Below are 14,832 nucleotides of genomic sequence, written 5' to 3' on the forward strand. Positions count from 1 at the left end.
TAGTTGATCTGCAAAATCAATCTAAGTTTTTAAGAGAGGTTTAAGCTCTTAGTTTTTCCAAACCTGGCTATAAGTTAAAATCATCTGGAAGGGGATTGGGGAAAAGGGGTGGTGGGGTGGTGGGGTGCTGTTTTTAAAAGCAGTAATACTGGAGTCCTCCTACCCTTGACTAACTGAATTAGAACATACAGGGGTAAGACCAAGACATCTGTATTTTTTATAATTTCTTCAGAGGATTCTAATGTGCAACTAGGATCGTGAACCACTTCCACATAACAAAAATTATGATAACCCCTTACGAGCACCTACTCTGCCTCGGGTGCCCAGGTTTTCTCTCTTCATACATTATCTGACATATTTACCACAACCTTAGTAGGGTTGTCATCATCACCAAGTTCAGACTCTCTAATTAAAGTGCTAGAGGTGGGATTCATGCTGTACTTTTTCTAAACCTTGTGGGGTTTTTTCTTCCACAACACTGATATTTCTCAAAGTGTGGGACATAGGCCTCCAGTGGTCTGCAAATTGATTTTAGACAGTGTGTGGATGTAACCTTAAGTAACACTGAATCATGTAAAAGAAGGTTACTCCTTCTTCAATTCTATTTAAAGTCTTCATATTGAGGAGAAAATCGTAGCTATATTAATATGTCTTAAATTCCTCTCACACTTACCTCTCTTTTTTTAACAAGCCTTCTAAAGAAGCCCAGAACATTCTGTTGGAAACACAATCAACAGAAACCAGTTCAGGTGTGATAGTACTGTTTTGTTTTCATTGTATTTACTTTATGATTTACTTCTATTTGTGGCAAATGACACTGGCTTTCCATTTAGTACACCAGTGAATAAAAATTCATTTTTAAAGAAATGTGTTTAAGTAAGAAAAAAAAGTACTTGATTTTAAGAATGCTACATGAAGAATAGTTCAGGTATCATAAATATAGCAAAAAAATGGTGGATGACGACAGAAGTTTGAGAAATGCTTTGCTACAGTATGCTAATTTTCAAAGGAGGTCTCTCGACACCTGTTAGCCAGTGGGAACTCTCATCTATCATCCCATCACAAACAGGCAGGCAAAGCTTGTTCCATGCAGGTTAGGCCCAGCCAGGAACTATGAACTTTGCTACTGCTTTCAGCTCCAGAGGAATCCTGAAACACAGATGGTAATAAACAGGGAGAGGGAAAAGCTAGACAATCCTCCTTTCAAGTAATCAGTGAAATGCAACTCAAAATACAAATGATGTGCCATTTTTCACCTATTCAGTTATCAGACTTTTTCTTCAAGATGCTGTCCCACGCTGGTGAGGGCCTCCAGAAATGGACAAATCTCAGGTTCGGGTGCTAGAAGTATATTTGCTGTATACTTTCTGGATGGCAATTGGGATGAATCAAATGGCCATAAATCATAACTTATAAGAATATATATACCTTTTAGCCAATAATTCAACCTCTAGGAATTTATCTTAAGAAATTAATGTAGATTATTATCAAAAACCAAACTATGATATGTTCCTTATAATACTGCTTATAGGAAAACATTGGAAACAAATTTCATGCTCAATATAGGAAATGATATAGGTTAATCATGCATCATTCATTAAATGAAATACCATACAACTATTAAAAATGATCCCATTTAAACCAATCAGGAAGACAAGAAACTGGTTCCAGGATTTACTACTATTTTAAGGATGGGGTCATGGGATGCAGAAAAAAGATGGACTTTTTATTGCTTAATTTATTTGAACATGATGTTCATTTATTACTTTAAAAATGTAACTCAAGGGCACCTGACTGGCTCAGTAGGTAGAGCATGCAACTCTTGAACTTGGGGTTGTAAGTTTGAGCCCCATGTTTGGTATAGAAATTATTTTAAAAACCAAACCTTAAAAAAATGAAACTCTCAAAGAAATGTACTATTTTTCAAGTAGGTTAATATGGAAAATATGACTTTCTTGTTAAGTAGGGGGAGAAAGCAGTAACAAATAAGTGACTGAATTTTTTGTTGTTAAGAAAAGTGAGGGGCATCTGGGTGGCTCAGCAGTTGAGCATCTGCCCTTGGCCCAGGGTGTGATCCTGGAGACCCGGAATCGAGTCCCACCTTGGGCTCCCTGCAGGGAGCCTGCTTCTCCTTCTGCCTGTGTATCTGCCTCTCTCTCTTTGTCTCTCATGAATAAATAAAAAAGAAAAAGAAAAGTGAATGCAGGGATGCCTGAGTGGCTCAGTGAGTTAAGCATCTGCCTTCAGTTCAGGTCATGATCTCAGGGTCCTGGGATTGAGCCCTGCCACTGGCTCCCTGTTCAGCAAGGAGTCTGCTTCACCCTCTGCCTCTACCTCCTGCTTGTGCTTGCTCTCTCTCAAATAAATAAAATCTTTCAAGAAAAAGAAGAAAAGTGAATGCATAGTCCTAGAAAAATATTGAAAAGATATTAAGAAAAAAATACTAATCAACTTTGTTTTTAAGAGGCTGGCTTCATCTCTCTCCTTGGTAGACTAAGTTTCCCAGAGATGTCCTAGGATAGGAAAGGCCCTCTTTCCTATTGGAAGCCTTGGCAATAATATCTTGATTGACAGAACCAAAGAGTGGGCCACATAGATGGAACAGATCTTAAGAATAGTGAATGGTCACTATGCATTCATTCATTATTTGTTAAGTGTGTGCCAAGCCCTGAGCTATAAAATAGTTTTAGGGGAAGTTATTTCCACTTCCCTAGCTAGTAAGGAGAAGATTTCACATAGACAATTTATAACTCCACCATCTTCCGCAGGCACTAATTTAACTCAGGGATGTTTTCTTTGTAGCAATTTTGCAATTTTGAAGAAGATTGTTCATGACATAACATGGCAACTGGGAAAATTTGTAGCTTTCCTTTCATCTTAGAAAGGAAGATCTGAATTACATGCACCCCAGGAGAAAATCTCTCTTTCTGGTTGTGTGTGTGTTTTACAAAAGCCCACTGAATTCCTTAGTCCCTCCTGAAGTTAGACATGGTGAGGTGAAAACTTACAAGAATGTCTCAGTGAAAGAACAAGCATCATTGTAAAGGCCCTGGCCTAACTTTGGGATTTTGAGTCAAAAGACCTGAATTCTAGTCCTGTCTCTGAAGGGAGACCAGCAGAAGGGCCCTGCTCCCTGGGCTCAGACGACTTAGATATAAAAGGAAGGGGGCTAAACCACAGAGATTAATCATCCTTTATGTCATAGCTTAAACTTGAAAATCTGAACTCCCAGGGCATCATATCTTCCCTCCTATTCCCTGTCAAGGCTCCAAGCATCCCCAAATAGCCTGTGCCTCGGGGTATATCAGAAACAAGCGGTTTACAACATGTTGAGAAGATTCTTCCATAGACAGCATTCTTAAGGTAGTACAGATTATTGCAGACTCTGCCAGTGTGATTCTTATTGGTAAGGAAAGATTTCATGTGATCTAGTATAGTGGCTCTCAACCCTGGCTGTACATTATAACCAATCCAAGGAAATTTTTGTTTTTAAATATCAACACCTAGGTCCTGATCTGGGCACCAGCATTTCTAAAAACTGAACGACTGGTGTAACGTAAAGAGAATGACCCACAGGAATTTGCAATTGAATTTTCAGTTATACTTTGCCTCTAACATGCTTTGCAATCCCTTATTCTCCCTGTGTCTCTGTTATCTCTTTGGGATTAGTGTCCTTTCCAAAATGAGATGAAATGAAGATAAAGCTACTTTGTAAAACAAGATTTGATACATAAAAATGAAATGGTAAGTAGAAGAGCCAGAAAAAAGTAATCTCATTGGAGGCTATTTCATTAAGTGTCCACTGGAGTACCATGTGGCATGATCAACCATCACTGAGGAGAAAGATTATCCAGCTGACAGCTAGGCTACTGTCCCCCCCCCCCCCCCAGTTGCCCTGAGAACTTTGGTAATAGAAATGATGTACCTCCCTTTATGCACAGAGTTGATAGAGCTCTGTAAGTTATTTGCATAACTCTAATGCTATTTCATGCTCCAGGGATATATCTAGTAACCCCATATGGGATTTGCCATCTGTAAATCTAGAACACTGAACACTGTTTGCTTCAAGGGGATGTTTTACTTGGCAAGTCACCCTGGGAATGCCTCATCCACAAAATGGCAATCAGATCAGCAGTCTAACCACTCAAAACATATTCCTGCCTGCTGAGGGCCCACCGGGAGGGTACATAGGACTGTGGTTCTCCCAGTATGCTCCTCATTTTCCTCCCAGGAACCCTGCCCACTGCCTGTCCATTCCTTAGGGGTCCAGAATCCATACTGTCCCATCAAGCAGGGGAATATTTGGGCTGTATGCCCCATCCTACCCTCCTTTGCAGTTATCCTTTCCTCATTTGATCCTGCTAGAAAATTGATCAGAATGGCACATTTGTAAAGGGTGAAAAAAGTATTTGTAGCCAAAATAGCTGTAACCCAGCAAGTCAGAGTGAGGAAATAGTTTCCTTCTTCATCTCTGAGACCCTAAAAGGAAACAAAAGATCTTGTTTGTGACTTGAAATTGTGCTTGAATTAGGGTTGCCAGATTTAACAACAACAAAAAAGTACAGAACACCCAGCTAGATTTGAATTTCAAATGAATAACTGATCACTTTTTAATACAAGCATGTCCTGAATATTGCACAGGATTTTATTAGATTAAAAAAAGTATTGGTTGTTTATCTGAAATTCAAATTTAATTGGGTGCTCTGTATTTGATCTGGCAACTCTAGTGTGGATATACCTGCATGTTCAATAAAGAGAACTGAAATATGAAATCTCCAAACCAGTTGTTTGAAGTTATGTAACGATGCCATCAACTGAATTCAGCTGTTTGTCTCTCACCAAGGGCTTAGCCAGTTGTGCAGCCACACAGTGTGATGATTTGGGGTTAGGGAGCAAGGAGTATGCCTGTCCTGGTGCTCCTAATTGAAATGCCATTTACATTTCTTGCATTTTGCAACAGATTTATCTCCAGTTTACTATAAAGTTCTGGGAAAACTCAGAAGAAAAAGATGTGTTCAGGTCTCAAATATGAAATAAAGAGGCACAAGGGGAAAAGGTGGTGCAGGGATTCTTGAAAGGGAAAGAGACCTATGTTAAAACATACTCATGGCATAAGATACTTTCAAAAAGCTTTGTGAGGAAGTAGCACGCAGAGTACTGCAAATGGGAGAGTTTGGCTTGGCTTACATAGAAATAGGCCACTTTCAGAATATGAACATCACTGTCTTCAAATAACACATAAACTAATGTTTATCTTCAAACTTGAATTGCCCATTTTGTCTACATAAACTAGTCAAACGAACTAGTTTGGCAATTGCCAGATAATCCTATTGTTTTGTATCTCTTATAAGCAAACTATTGGCTCAGAAGTCAAAAAGATAAGGATTCCAGCTTCCACTCTACCACGTTTGAGAGTTAGCTTTCTTAGCCATGGTGTCTTCATCTATTGGAAGAAAGAATAATTTTTGTCCTACATTCCTCATTGATTTCTTTTAATTTTTTAAAAGATTTTATTCATTCATTCATTCATTCATTCATGAGACACACAGAGAGAGAGCCAGAGACATAGGCAGAAAAAGAAGCAGGCTTCCTGCAGGGAGCCCGATGTAGAGCTCTATCCCAGGACCCTGGGATCACACCCTGAGCCAGAGGCAGATGCTTAATCACTGAGCCACTCAGGCATCCTGATTTCTTTTAATTTTTAAAGAAAAAAATTCATGATGAACTTCTCAGTGTGCATACATATTTTTTATAATAAATTTATTTTTTATTGGTGTTCAATTTACCAACATACAGAATAACACCCAGTGCTCATCCCGTCAAGTGCCCCCCTCAGTGCCTGTCACCCATTCACCCCCACCCCCCGCCCTCCTCCCCTTCCACCACCCCTAGTTCATTTCCCAGAGTTAGGAGTCTTTATGTTCTGTCTCCCTTTCTGATATTTCCCACACATTTCTTCTCCCTTCCCTTATATTCCCTTTCTTTTTTTTTTCTTATATTCCCTTTCACTATTATTTATATTCCCCAAATGAATGAGAACATATAATGTTTGTCCTTCTCTGATTGACTTACTTCACTCAGCATAATACCCTCCATATTTAGAGTTAATACATGTTCTATATGCTGCTTTGTATTTTTCTTCTCTTTCTGGATTTTGAATTTTTATCTATCAACAGCATACCTTAAATTTATCTTTTTTGTGCTTTCATGGTATGATATTATGTTCATATCTCAGAGTTAACTTCTCCCTAGTTATTAAATATTTATCATGTTTCTAGCTTTTTTTTCCTACTACAAAAAGTGTTATCATAACCCATCTTCATACACATTGTCTTTTTCTCTCCTTCTGGTTTTCTTCATTAGGACATGTTTCTTGGAACAAGTTGCTTAGCTTTCATTATTTATTGTCAAGTTGCTCTTCAGGAGAGATGGAGCTTATGGACTCATGTGTATGTGAGGCCACTTCCACATTGTCTTTTGATCTTTGATTTATCCTAATTAATAGAAAGGCAGTAGTAGTTGTTTTAGTTGAAGCTCTTTGTCAGGATGGCTAAGTATTTTTCATTATCTCATTTCATTAATTGTATTTCAACATGTTATAAATATTTCTCCATCTTTCTCTTGCTTCAGCCTTTCCACATTATGGATAGTGGACTTTCCTGTGTCTATGTTTTTAAATTTGTTTTTATCTTTCTGTTGCATTTCCTTTCATCCTAGTTTCATTACTGTCCATCATAAGAATATTGAACTCATCCTTGTCATTAATATCTTCTTGCATAGTTAATTAAGATAGTCTATTTCATTCCCCTTTAAGGCTTTTATAGGAATACTTAAAATGTTTAACTATATAAGTCATCTGGAATTTATTGTGGCCTGCAAGAATCAAAAAGCATATTGAGAAAAGTAAACAATTTAGATTTTTTTTAACTAACTTGAGTCCAGCAGCACTCTTATGATAAGTCACTTTTTTTTTAAGTCACTTAACCTCTTAAGACTCTGTGCCCTCTACTAGACTGAAAACAGGGATCTTATCTTACTTCTATTTGTTTTTCCCCACAGTATCCAGCAAAGCACCTTACGTATAGCATAAATTTTATAAGATCTATACTCAAGTCATATTTTTGCATATAACTATCAAATTGTTCCCACACCATTTATTTTTTTAAAAGATTTTATTTATTCATGAGAGACAGAGAGAGAGAGAGAGGCAGAGACACAGGCAGAGGGAGGAACAGGCTCCATGCAGGGAGCCTGACGTGGGACTCGATCCCGGGACTCCAGGACCATGCCCTGGGCCGAAGGCAGGAGCTAAACCACTGAGCCACTCAGGGATCCATTTATTTTAAACAATGACTCATTTCCCAAATATTTGTTTGGTTGCTTATTATTGATCACATATCAGTGATACTCAGACTTGTTCCAATAGCAAAACACTTGGAAGTTATGGCATTCTGCAGAACATCATGAAACATGGAGATATTTAAGTTAAAATAATGAAAATTAAAATTTGATGCTATATCAGATACCAGTTTACAGTAGATTCTAGTATACTATAGATACCATCAGACACCAACAGTTGTTTTTTTTTTTCTTAACTTATGGGAGAATTGTTAAAATTGAGAAAATTCTACCCAATAATTTAATTCCTACTAAGAATCTGGAAAATAAACACCCAGCCATGGAAAAGCAAGTTCATCAAGAGCAAAAGTTGAGAGCCACATCTTATATTAAGCATACCCAGTGGAGAATATAAATAAAAGCTTCTGATCAAATGTGAACACTACATGAAGTCCAGCTGAACTGGGCTGAACTCCAGCTGAACTCAGAAACTATTTAAGATCAGTCTTTTGCATTTCCAAGGTTGGAATTCCCGTAATATTAGGAAATCTAAGGGAGAATAGATGTTAGATCCCCAGTGTGTGTTCACACCAGCAACCTTAACTCTAGACACTTCTATTCATTAATCTATAAATCAGAGGAGATGACACAAGGTACCTTATATTCTACCATATCACAGCATATGGATTTCACAAAGCAAGCAGGAGATAGGTATGTTGGAACTATTAGAAAGTACCTATTTCCATTTTGGATTCCTTGTACTCTGAGGACAGTGCTAGCGCAAGAGCTGAAATTCCTGTCCTTTGCAAAGATTTCCTGAAGATGTGGGCAGGGAAATCTTTAAAGACTACTGGAGCCCTCTGCAAGCAACGTCATCGTGCTGTGCTAATTAATATGTTTTCACAGAGCTTACTTTTACTTAGACCTCAGCTTCCAAAAAAATAGTTTCAAAAAAATAAAAATAAAATAGTTTCTTGTTAGAAAGACAATATGCTATAATTTTAAAAAGAACACTTCTAGAACAAGAGGTAAGAGTCTAGGGTTGCATCCTCACTATGCCACTTCATCTGGGATGAGTCATTCAGCATATGTGGGCTCAGTTTTTCTCCCCCTGTCCCCCCAAAAATGGGTATTTAGAATAAATGATTCCTAAAGTCCTGTATGGTTCTTATAGTCTTATTCAATACAGATGTGTTCCAGTTCAAGAAAAGTAAAGATACAAAACTTCACACTTAGGAAACTGATAATTTGCTATTCAGAATGGTCCATGCTCAGTCATTCTTTACTTAGAAAACTCCCCCCAGAATTTCCCTAAATAGTAAGAACCTCTAGTAAATCAAACTATGATTCCAAGGACAAATCTCCTTGGAAGAATATGCTGTACATACAGTAGAGGAAAGTGCTATCTTTTCTCTGGACAATGAATGTCACAATATTCATGAACAATATTCTGTGGCAGCTCTGGGGTATGTGCATGTGTGTTGGCAAGAGGTTAGAACTGCTAAATCCTGATTCAGATATAGTGCCAAAAGGACAGCAGATTCCATGAAAATCATCTGCTTGGACGGGAAATAAATCATGACTTCATTGGACACGTGGTTTTTTAATCTCCAGTTCACTCTTGGTCCAGGGTTCTGAAATCGGGACTAATACGGAGAGGCTGCTCTGTGAAATCATGCAATTATCTTTTCCCCTTCTCCTTTACACTATCTCCAGAGATTGCATGGATCAATGGTATTGTTCAAAGCATTTCAGTAAATACTAGTTCAAGCCATTTTCCCTCCGAAATGTATCCCACCAAAAGGTTTGCTTCTCATCTACCCAAGAGTGTGTGTGCTCCAGATGTCTTTGAACCCTCACTGTAGGATGTGGTGCAAACTATCCCAGATTGCCTTCATTGTCCTGAGTTATCCCACTAAGATAGGGCTCTGTACTCTACAAAGGCTGACCACCAACCTCTACTTCACCAGCATGGACAAAGCAGTTTGTTTTCTGTCACTCTCGACAGCTGATTTAGCTAAGAGAGACAAAGGCAAAGTTAGAATGGCCCTTGTTTTTACACTTAGCAATTCCTATTTGTGTGCATGTGTTTTAGGATGACATCTCTGCCAATATTAGCAGAGTTCCAACATACCTATTAAAATGGGACACAGTTTCCACTAAGTGCATTTATGTAAAGAGCATTTTTTTCCCAAATTTTCCCAATACCTCGGATGGTTTACAGTAAAGTTTTGCTGTCTTATCACAGTTTCAGAAAATGGTCATATACAGAAGCAACGAACACCTCGCCGAAGATGTCAGCAGCCCAAAATGTTGAGTAGCCCTGAGGACACCATGTACTATAACCAGTTAAATGTGAGTTCAAAGTGGCCATAAAGCTGTTTCACTGGCTTTGTTTCCAGTTAATAATTCTGTTATTAATACCTGTTCCAGCCCCTCCAGCCCCACCCCCACTCTCTTATGCTCTCTTCTTGAACATGTGCTTAGGCTCTTTATCTGTTGCTTTCATGTCAGGATGTCTGCCTTCACGGTGAATAATTGATGTGGTTTATCAAAGACGAGCAAGATGCATGCTTCATCAGGCTCACTTGAGCCCTTTGATCAAAAAAATTATGCTGTGACTTCTGATATTATCAGCATCTGCTTGCATTCAACACAAAATCACTTTGAATTAAAAATTAACGACTTGCTGCTTTGCTTTGACTGTGTGTTCTTGGCCCTCTCCACAGGGAACTCTAGAATATCAAGGGAGCAAGAGGAAGCCAAGAAAACTTGGGTAAATATCTGTCTTCTTAGTTCTAAGCAACTGTAAACAGAAGGGGTCCTTTGTGATATTACAGAAAATGCAAAACTTTCCAGAGAAGCTTCTAAAAATATGCAAATAGGGATATGGCCTCTATTATTGACATTGGAAACTACTTTTCACAGTAGCAGCTATATAAAACTTGAATCTATTCTGTCCGAAAAGGCTGAAATTGCCACCTCAAGGCAAATGTTATTTCTCACAATTATCCCAGGAAATTGTGGTTTCCCTTATAATTGCAGATGTAGCAGATTGTATAAAACTCTCCCACAAATAAGAGCATTGCACACAGTGCAAATAGGCCTCTTCCCACATCACCCTGCCCCTGAGCCTTAAAGGTACACAAAGGAAAATCTCCCCCAGTGGTTAGACAGAGGACACTGTCTAAGGAGTTTGTGGCTCATCTCATTGTTAGCCACGCAACTGAGAATATAGTGACACAGGTTACTGGTACTAGTTTGAGAACCGGAGGAGGGCAGGAAGGGAACATTCTCATCTAGAGGGAACCAAACAGGGACAGACCAGTTAATTCAGGCAGACAAGTTGTAATATGATCACAACTTCCAGACACCACTAAATTGAGCCTGTGATCAGCCTGTGACCCGGAGGTGAAAGGCTTTGTGGATCAGACATCAGTTCCTCTGTTCTAGGAGACCCTGAGCTACTTGCCCTAAGCTGTCCTTCCCTTCCATGGGGGAACCCAACCCTGTTCTTAATATTCACACAATTTCAACTGCTCCAGTGATGACTGTGGCCTTTGTCCGCTTTTTCTGCTAAAAACTCTTTTCTTTGTTGCAGCCAGATCAAAGTGCTTGATGGGGAAGATGAATATTACAAATCCTTGTCACCTGTGGACTCTATTCCCGAGGAAGACAGCCCATCCTGCCCTTTCTTTTCTTCCTCATCCTCGAAAGGAGCATCTTTTGCTCCACACTGAGCTGAACTTCCTGCGCCCCATGTCTGTTGAGGGTAAGAACAATCATGATAATCAACTGATTGTCATTTAATAAGAAAGTACTGCAATGGGGTCAGCTTCTTTGGACCGGTAGCCTGGGTCTGAGCCTTACTGAATAATGTTCAGATTCCTAACCATTTCTCCTACTCATTGCCCTCCCCACATCTGCAGTGCAGCCTGAGCTGGGCAGTTTTCCCTTTTCTCATCTCATGGGTACCTGTGGGACCCTGAACACGTCTCAGTGCTGAACACTACAGCAGGAAGTGTCATTTGTGCCCTCAGTGTCTAAGAGGGTAACAGATAATGTCGCCATAAGCCATTCATGAATGCTGATATTTATTTTTCCTGCCACATCAGGCCATGCAAAGTTTGCCCCTGCAAAAATCCAGGCCTCCCTTTACACCTCACTTCTCTCCTGCATTCCCCTCCTCCTTTGAGAAACCCTTCAGGCCTCTTTCCAGAGTCAGAGTTCTGCAGCTGAGTGTCCCCATCCTGAGGAAGTGCATTAGTCAAGGTCTCCAAGGACAGGATCATTTTTTGTGTTTAGGAGGAGAGGCCTAAATCTTGCTGTAAGGCAGATGAACCCCTCTCTTGCTAAAGCCTTTGCCTCTTTACTCCCATCACCTTAGGAGTGGAAAGAAAGGAGTTAGAGGGAAAGAAAATTTGGACCTGCCATAGTCTATTTCACATGGTTTAGTACATTTCCATTCTCTGGGAATTCAGCAGTGTTCACTAGGCTATGAGTGATTGTAGGCAACGGATCTTGTCTTGCCTTACTTTGTGAGCACAGAGCCTACAGTAAGTAGTTCCTGGCACAGAATGGACATCCAGTAAATGCCCTTAAGTGAATGGAGAACTTCACTTAGTCACACTAACATTTGTGACAGGTAAGTATCTTTCAGTTCTGTGTTCTACATGATTAATCACTTTTTTTTTAAGATTTTATTTATTCATGACAGACACACACACAGAGAGAGAGAGAGAGAGAGAGAGAGGCAGAGACACAGGCAGAGGGAGAAGCAGGCTCCATGCAGGAAGTCTGACGTGCGACTCGACCCCGGGCCCCCAGGATCACACCCTGGGTTGAATGCAGCGCTAAACCGCTGGGCCACCAGGGCTGCCCAATTAATCACTTTTCTTACACCATAAGCTCTGATTTTTCACTCCAGGTTGGGCTAGTCCTATTATAATAATGTTATACCATTTATTATAATACTCAATATGAGTCAATACAACAAACATCTTTTGAGCAACTACTCTATGCAAAACAATCTATGAGATTGCTGTGTGATGTGAAAAGCCCTATAAGACCTTTTCTTTAGAACAGATGTTCTCAACATTTTTTTTTTTTACTTTAAAATGCTTGGCAAATCAGACATGTGGGAGTACCCAGATTTTGAGAAAAATTAACTAGAAGAAATAGAAAAAAAATCATTATCAGTTATAGAGGGGAGAATTATGTACATTTTATAAAGATAAAATAATGAAATGAGGCATTTAAAGATCTCAGAAATTATATTTTATAAGAAAAAGAAATAGAAAAGGCTAATTATTCAATAGTTAAACTTTACTTTTTAAAAAAAATAAACCTTGAATTTTTTCTCCTCACATATTCACCCCAAAGGTAATGTTTCTTAAGATACACAAATAGAGCAGAAGAAACACAAATAAATTTTGTTATTTAAAAAATATCTAGTATAGGGGCACCTGGGTGGCTCAGTAGGTTAAGCATCTGACTCGATTTTGACCCAGGTCATGATCTCAGACTCCTGGGATTGAGCCCCACATCAGGCTTCCTGCTCAGTGAGGAGTCTGCTTCTCCCTCTCCCTCTGTCCCTCCTCCCTGCTCATTCTCTCTCTCTTTCTCAAATAAATAAACAAAATCTTTAAAGAAATACCTAGTGTAGATTTTTAACATTTTAATATAAGTATTTTAGTTTTGTAGTATAGTCATACAGCATAGTGGTTCAACAGTTTAATGCATAATGCAATGTTTACTACTCTAAGTGTAGTTACCATCTGTCACCATACAACATTATTACAGTATTTTTTACTCCATTCCCTGTGCTTCACTTTTCATCTCTGTGACTTATTCAAAACTGGAAGTTGGGCTGCCTGGACGGCTTAGTTGGTTAAGTATGTGACTCTTGATTTCAGCTTAGGTCATGATCTCAGGGTCATGAGACCAAGCCCTGCATTGGGCTCCATGCACAGCATGGAGCCTGCTTAAGGTTCTCTTTCTCCCTCTGATCCTTCCACCTCCCCCAAAATCAGTCTAGAAGTTTGTTATCTCTTAATCCCCTTCACCTATTTCCCCTATCCTCCCACCCTCCTCCTCTCTGAAAACTACTCGTTTTTTTCCCTCTATTTATGAATCTCTTTCTGGTTTTTGTTTGTATGTTTGTCCATTTGTGTGTTTTGTTTTTTAGATTCCACATGTAAGTGAAATCATACAGTATCTGTCTTTGATTTATTTCACATAGCATAATACCCCTCTCAGTCCATCAATATTGTCACAAATGGCAAGACCACATTCTTTTTTATGGGTAATATTCCATTATGTGTATGAATATGTATTTATACACACACATACACTACATCTTCTTTACCTATTCATCTATCGATGGATGCTTAGGTTGCTTCCATATCTTAGCTGTTGTAAATAATGCTGCAATAAACATAGGAGTGCATAGATCTTTTCAAATTGGTGTTTTCATTTTCTTTGAGTGTGGAATGGAATTACTGGATCATATGGTATTTCTATTTTTAATTTTTTGAGGAAACCCATACTTTTTTCCACAGTGTTTGCACCAAATTATATTCTAGGCAACAGTGCATGAGGGTTCCCTTTACTCCACATCCTTTTGCCAACTCTTGCTATTTCTTATCACTCCATTCTGACTGGTGCAAGGTGATATTTCTTGTTTTGGAAGTTTTACTCTTATCATTGACTTGTCTACTTTTGATTTGCTAATATTAGCTGTTTTTCAAACTGTTGAGTAAAAATTTGTCTGTGTACAATGTAATAAGTATCTGCCTTGTCTCTAATTAAATATCTCCAAAATCATCTCAAAAAAATTTCCATAAATAAGTCAAAAGGAAACAAATAATTATAAAATTATTATTTAGAAGCTCTGCAATAATTAGTCGTTGCTACAGCTATAACTCCTAACAGTAGTTCAGAAATGAGGTTCTCGGGATGCCTGGGTGGCTCAGTGGTTGAGCGTCTGCCTTTGGCTTGGGGTGTGATCCCAGGGTCTGAGGATCGGGTCCCCCATTGGGCTCCCCATGGGAGCTACACCATCTACATATTGTAGATTTTATTCTTGGACTGGTCATATTGTCACAAACTCAAGAAGTAAGTCTTAAGTGAAGTATATGAGAATGATGCAACCTGGAATCTCATAAATGTCCTGTTAGATTTATCAATGTAATATGCACATAGCAAAAACAAGACAAAAATCAAAGAGTGTAAAGGGTTTATAATGGAAATTGATCTTCTTTTCCCTGTCCCTACTTTAGTCCCTCCCCCTAGAAGCAACCATTTTTTATTATTTCTAATTCTAATTCCCTTACTGGTTTCCATCATGTGTGTGAATAATTTACTTCCATCTTCTTGGTTTATCATTTTCAATAATATTTACTCTCCCCTCTATGAAAGATGGGCACTTATTTCAATTCTATCTTCATTCTCATACTTCTTCCAGTGCTTACAATTGCATGTTTTAAGTTTTTG

At 38.7% G+C, this 14,832-nt stretch overlaps 1 protein-coding gene across 14 annotated transcripts in view; it reads left to right on the plus strand.

The window, feature by feature from the left end:
* Positions 1-14,832, plus strand: part of MYO3B (myosin IIIB) — a 430,360-nt gene that overhangs the window by 389,542 nt on the left and 25,986 nt on the right. For 10 of the 14 annotated variants that reach the window (XR_005384676.1, XM_038584790.1, XM_038584792.1 and 7 more), the window contains 3 exons: positions 9,587-9,693; positions 10,068-10,114; positions 10,940-11,110. Coding sequence is in view for 10 of the 14 variants with exons in the window: in XM_038584790.1 (XP_038440718.1) it covers positions 9,587-9,693; positions 10,068-10,114; positions 10,940-11,078 (293 nt within the window). In the remaining 4 variants the exon portion in view is untranslated. Of the gene's footprint in view, positions 1-691; positions 750-9,586; positions 9,694-10,067; positions 10,115-10,939; positions 11,111-14,832 lie in introns of those variants that run through there. The other 4 variants (XR_005384677.1, XR_005384679.1, XM_038584794.1 and 1 more) reach the window with 3 other exon arrangements.

This window comes from Canis lupus, chromosome 36 (assembly GCF_011100685.1).
Source record: "Canis lupus familiaris isolate Mischka breed German Shepherd chromosome 36, alternate assembly UU_Cfam_GSD_1.0, whole genome shotgun sequence".
NCBI lineage: Eukaryota > Metazoa > Chordata > Mammalia > Carnivora > Canidae > Canis > Canis lupus.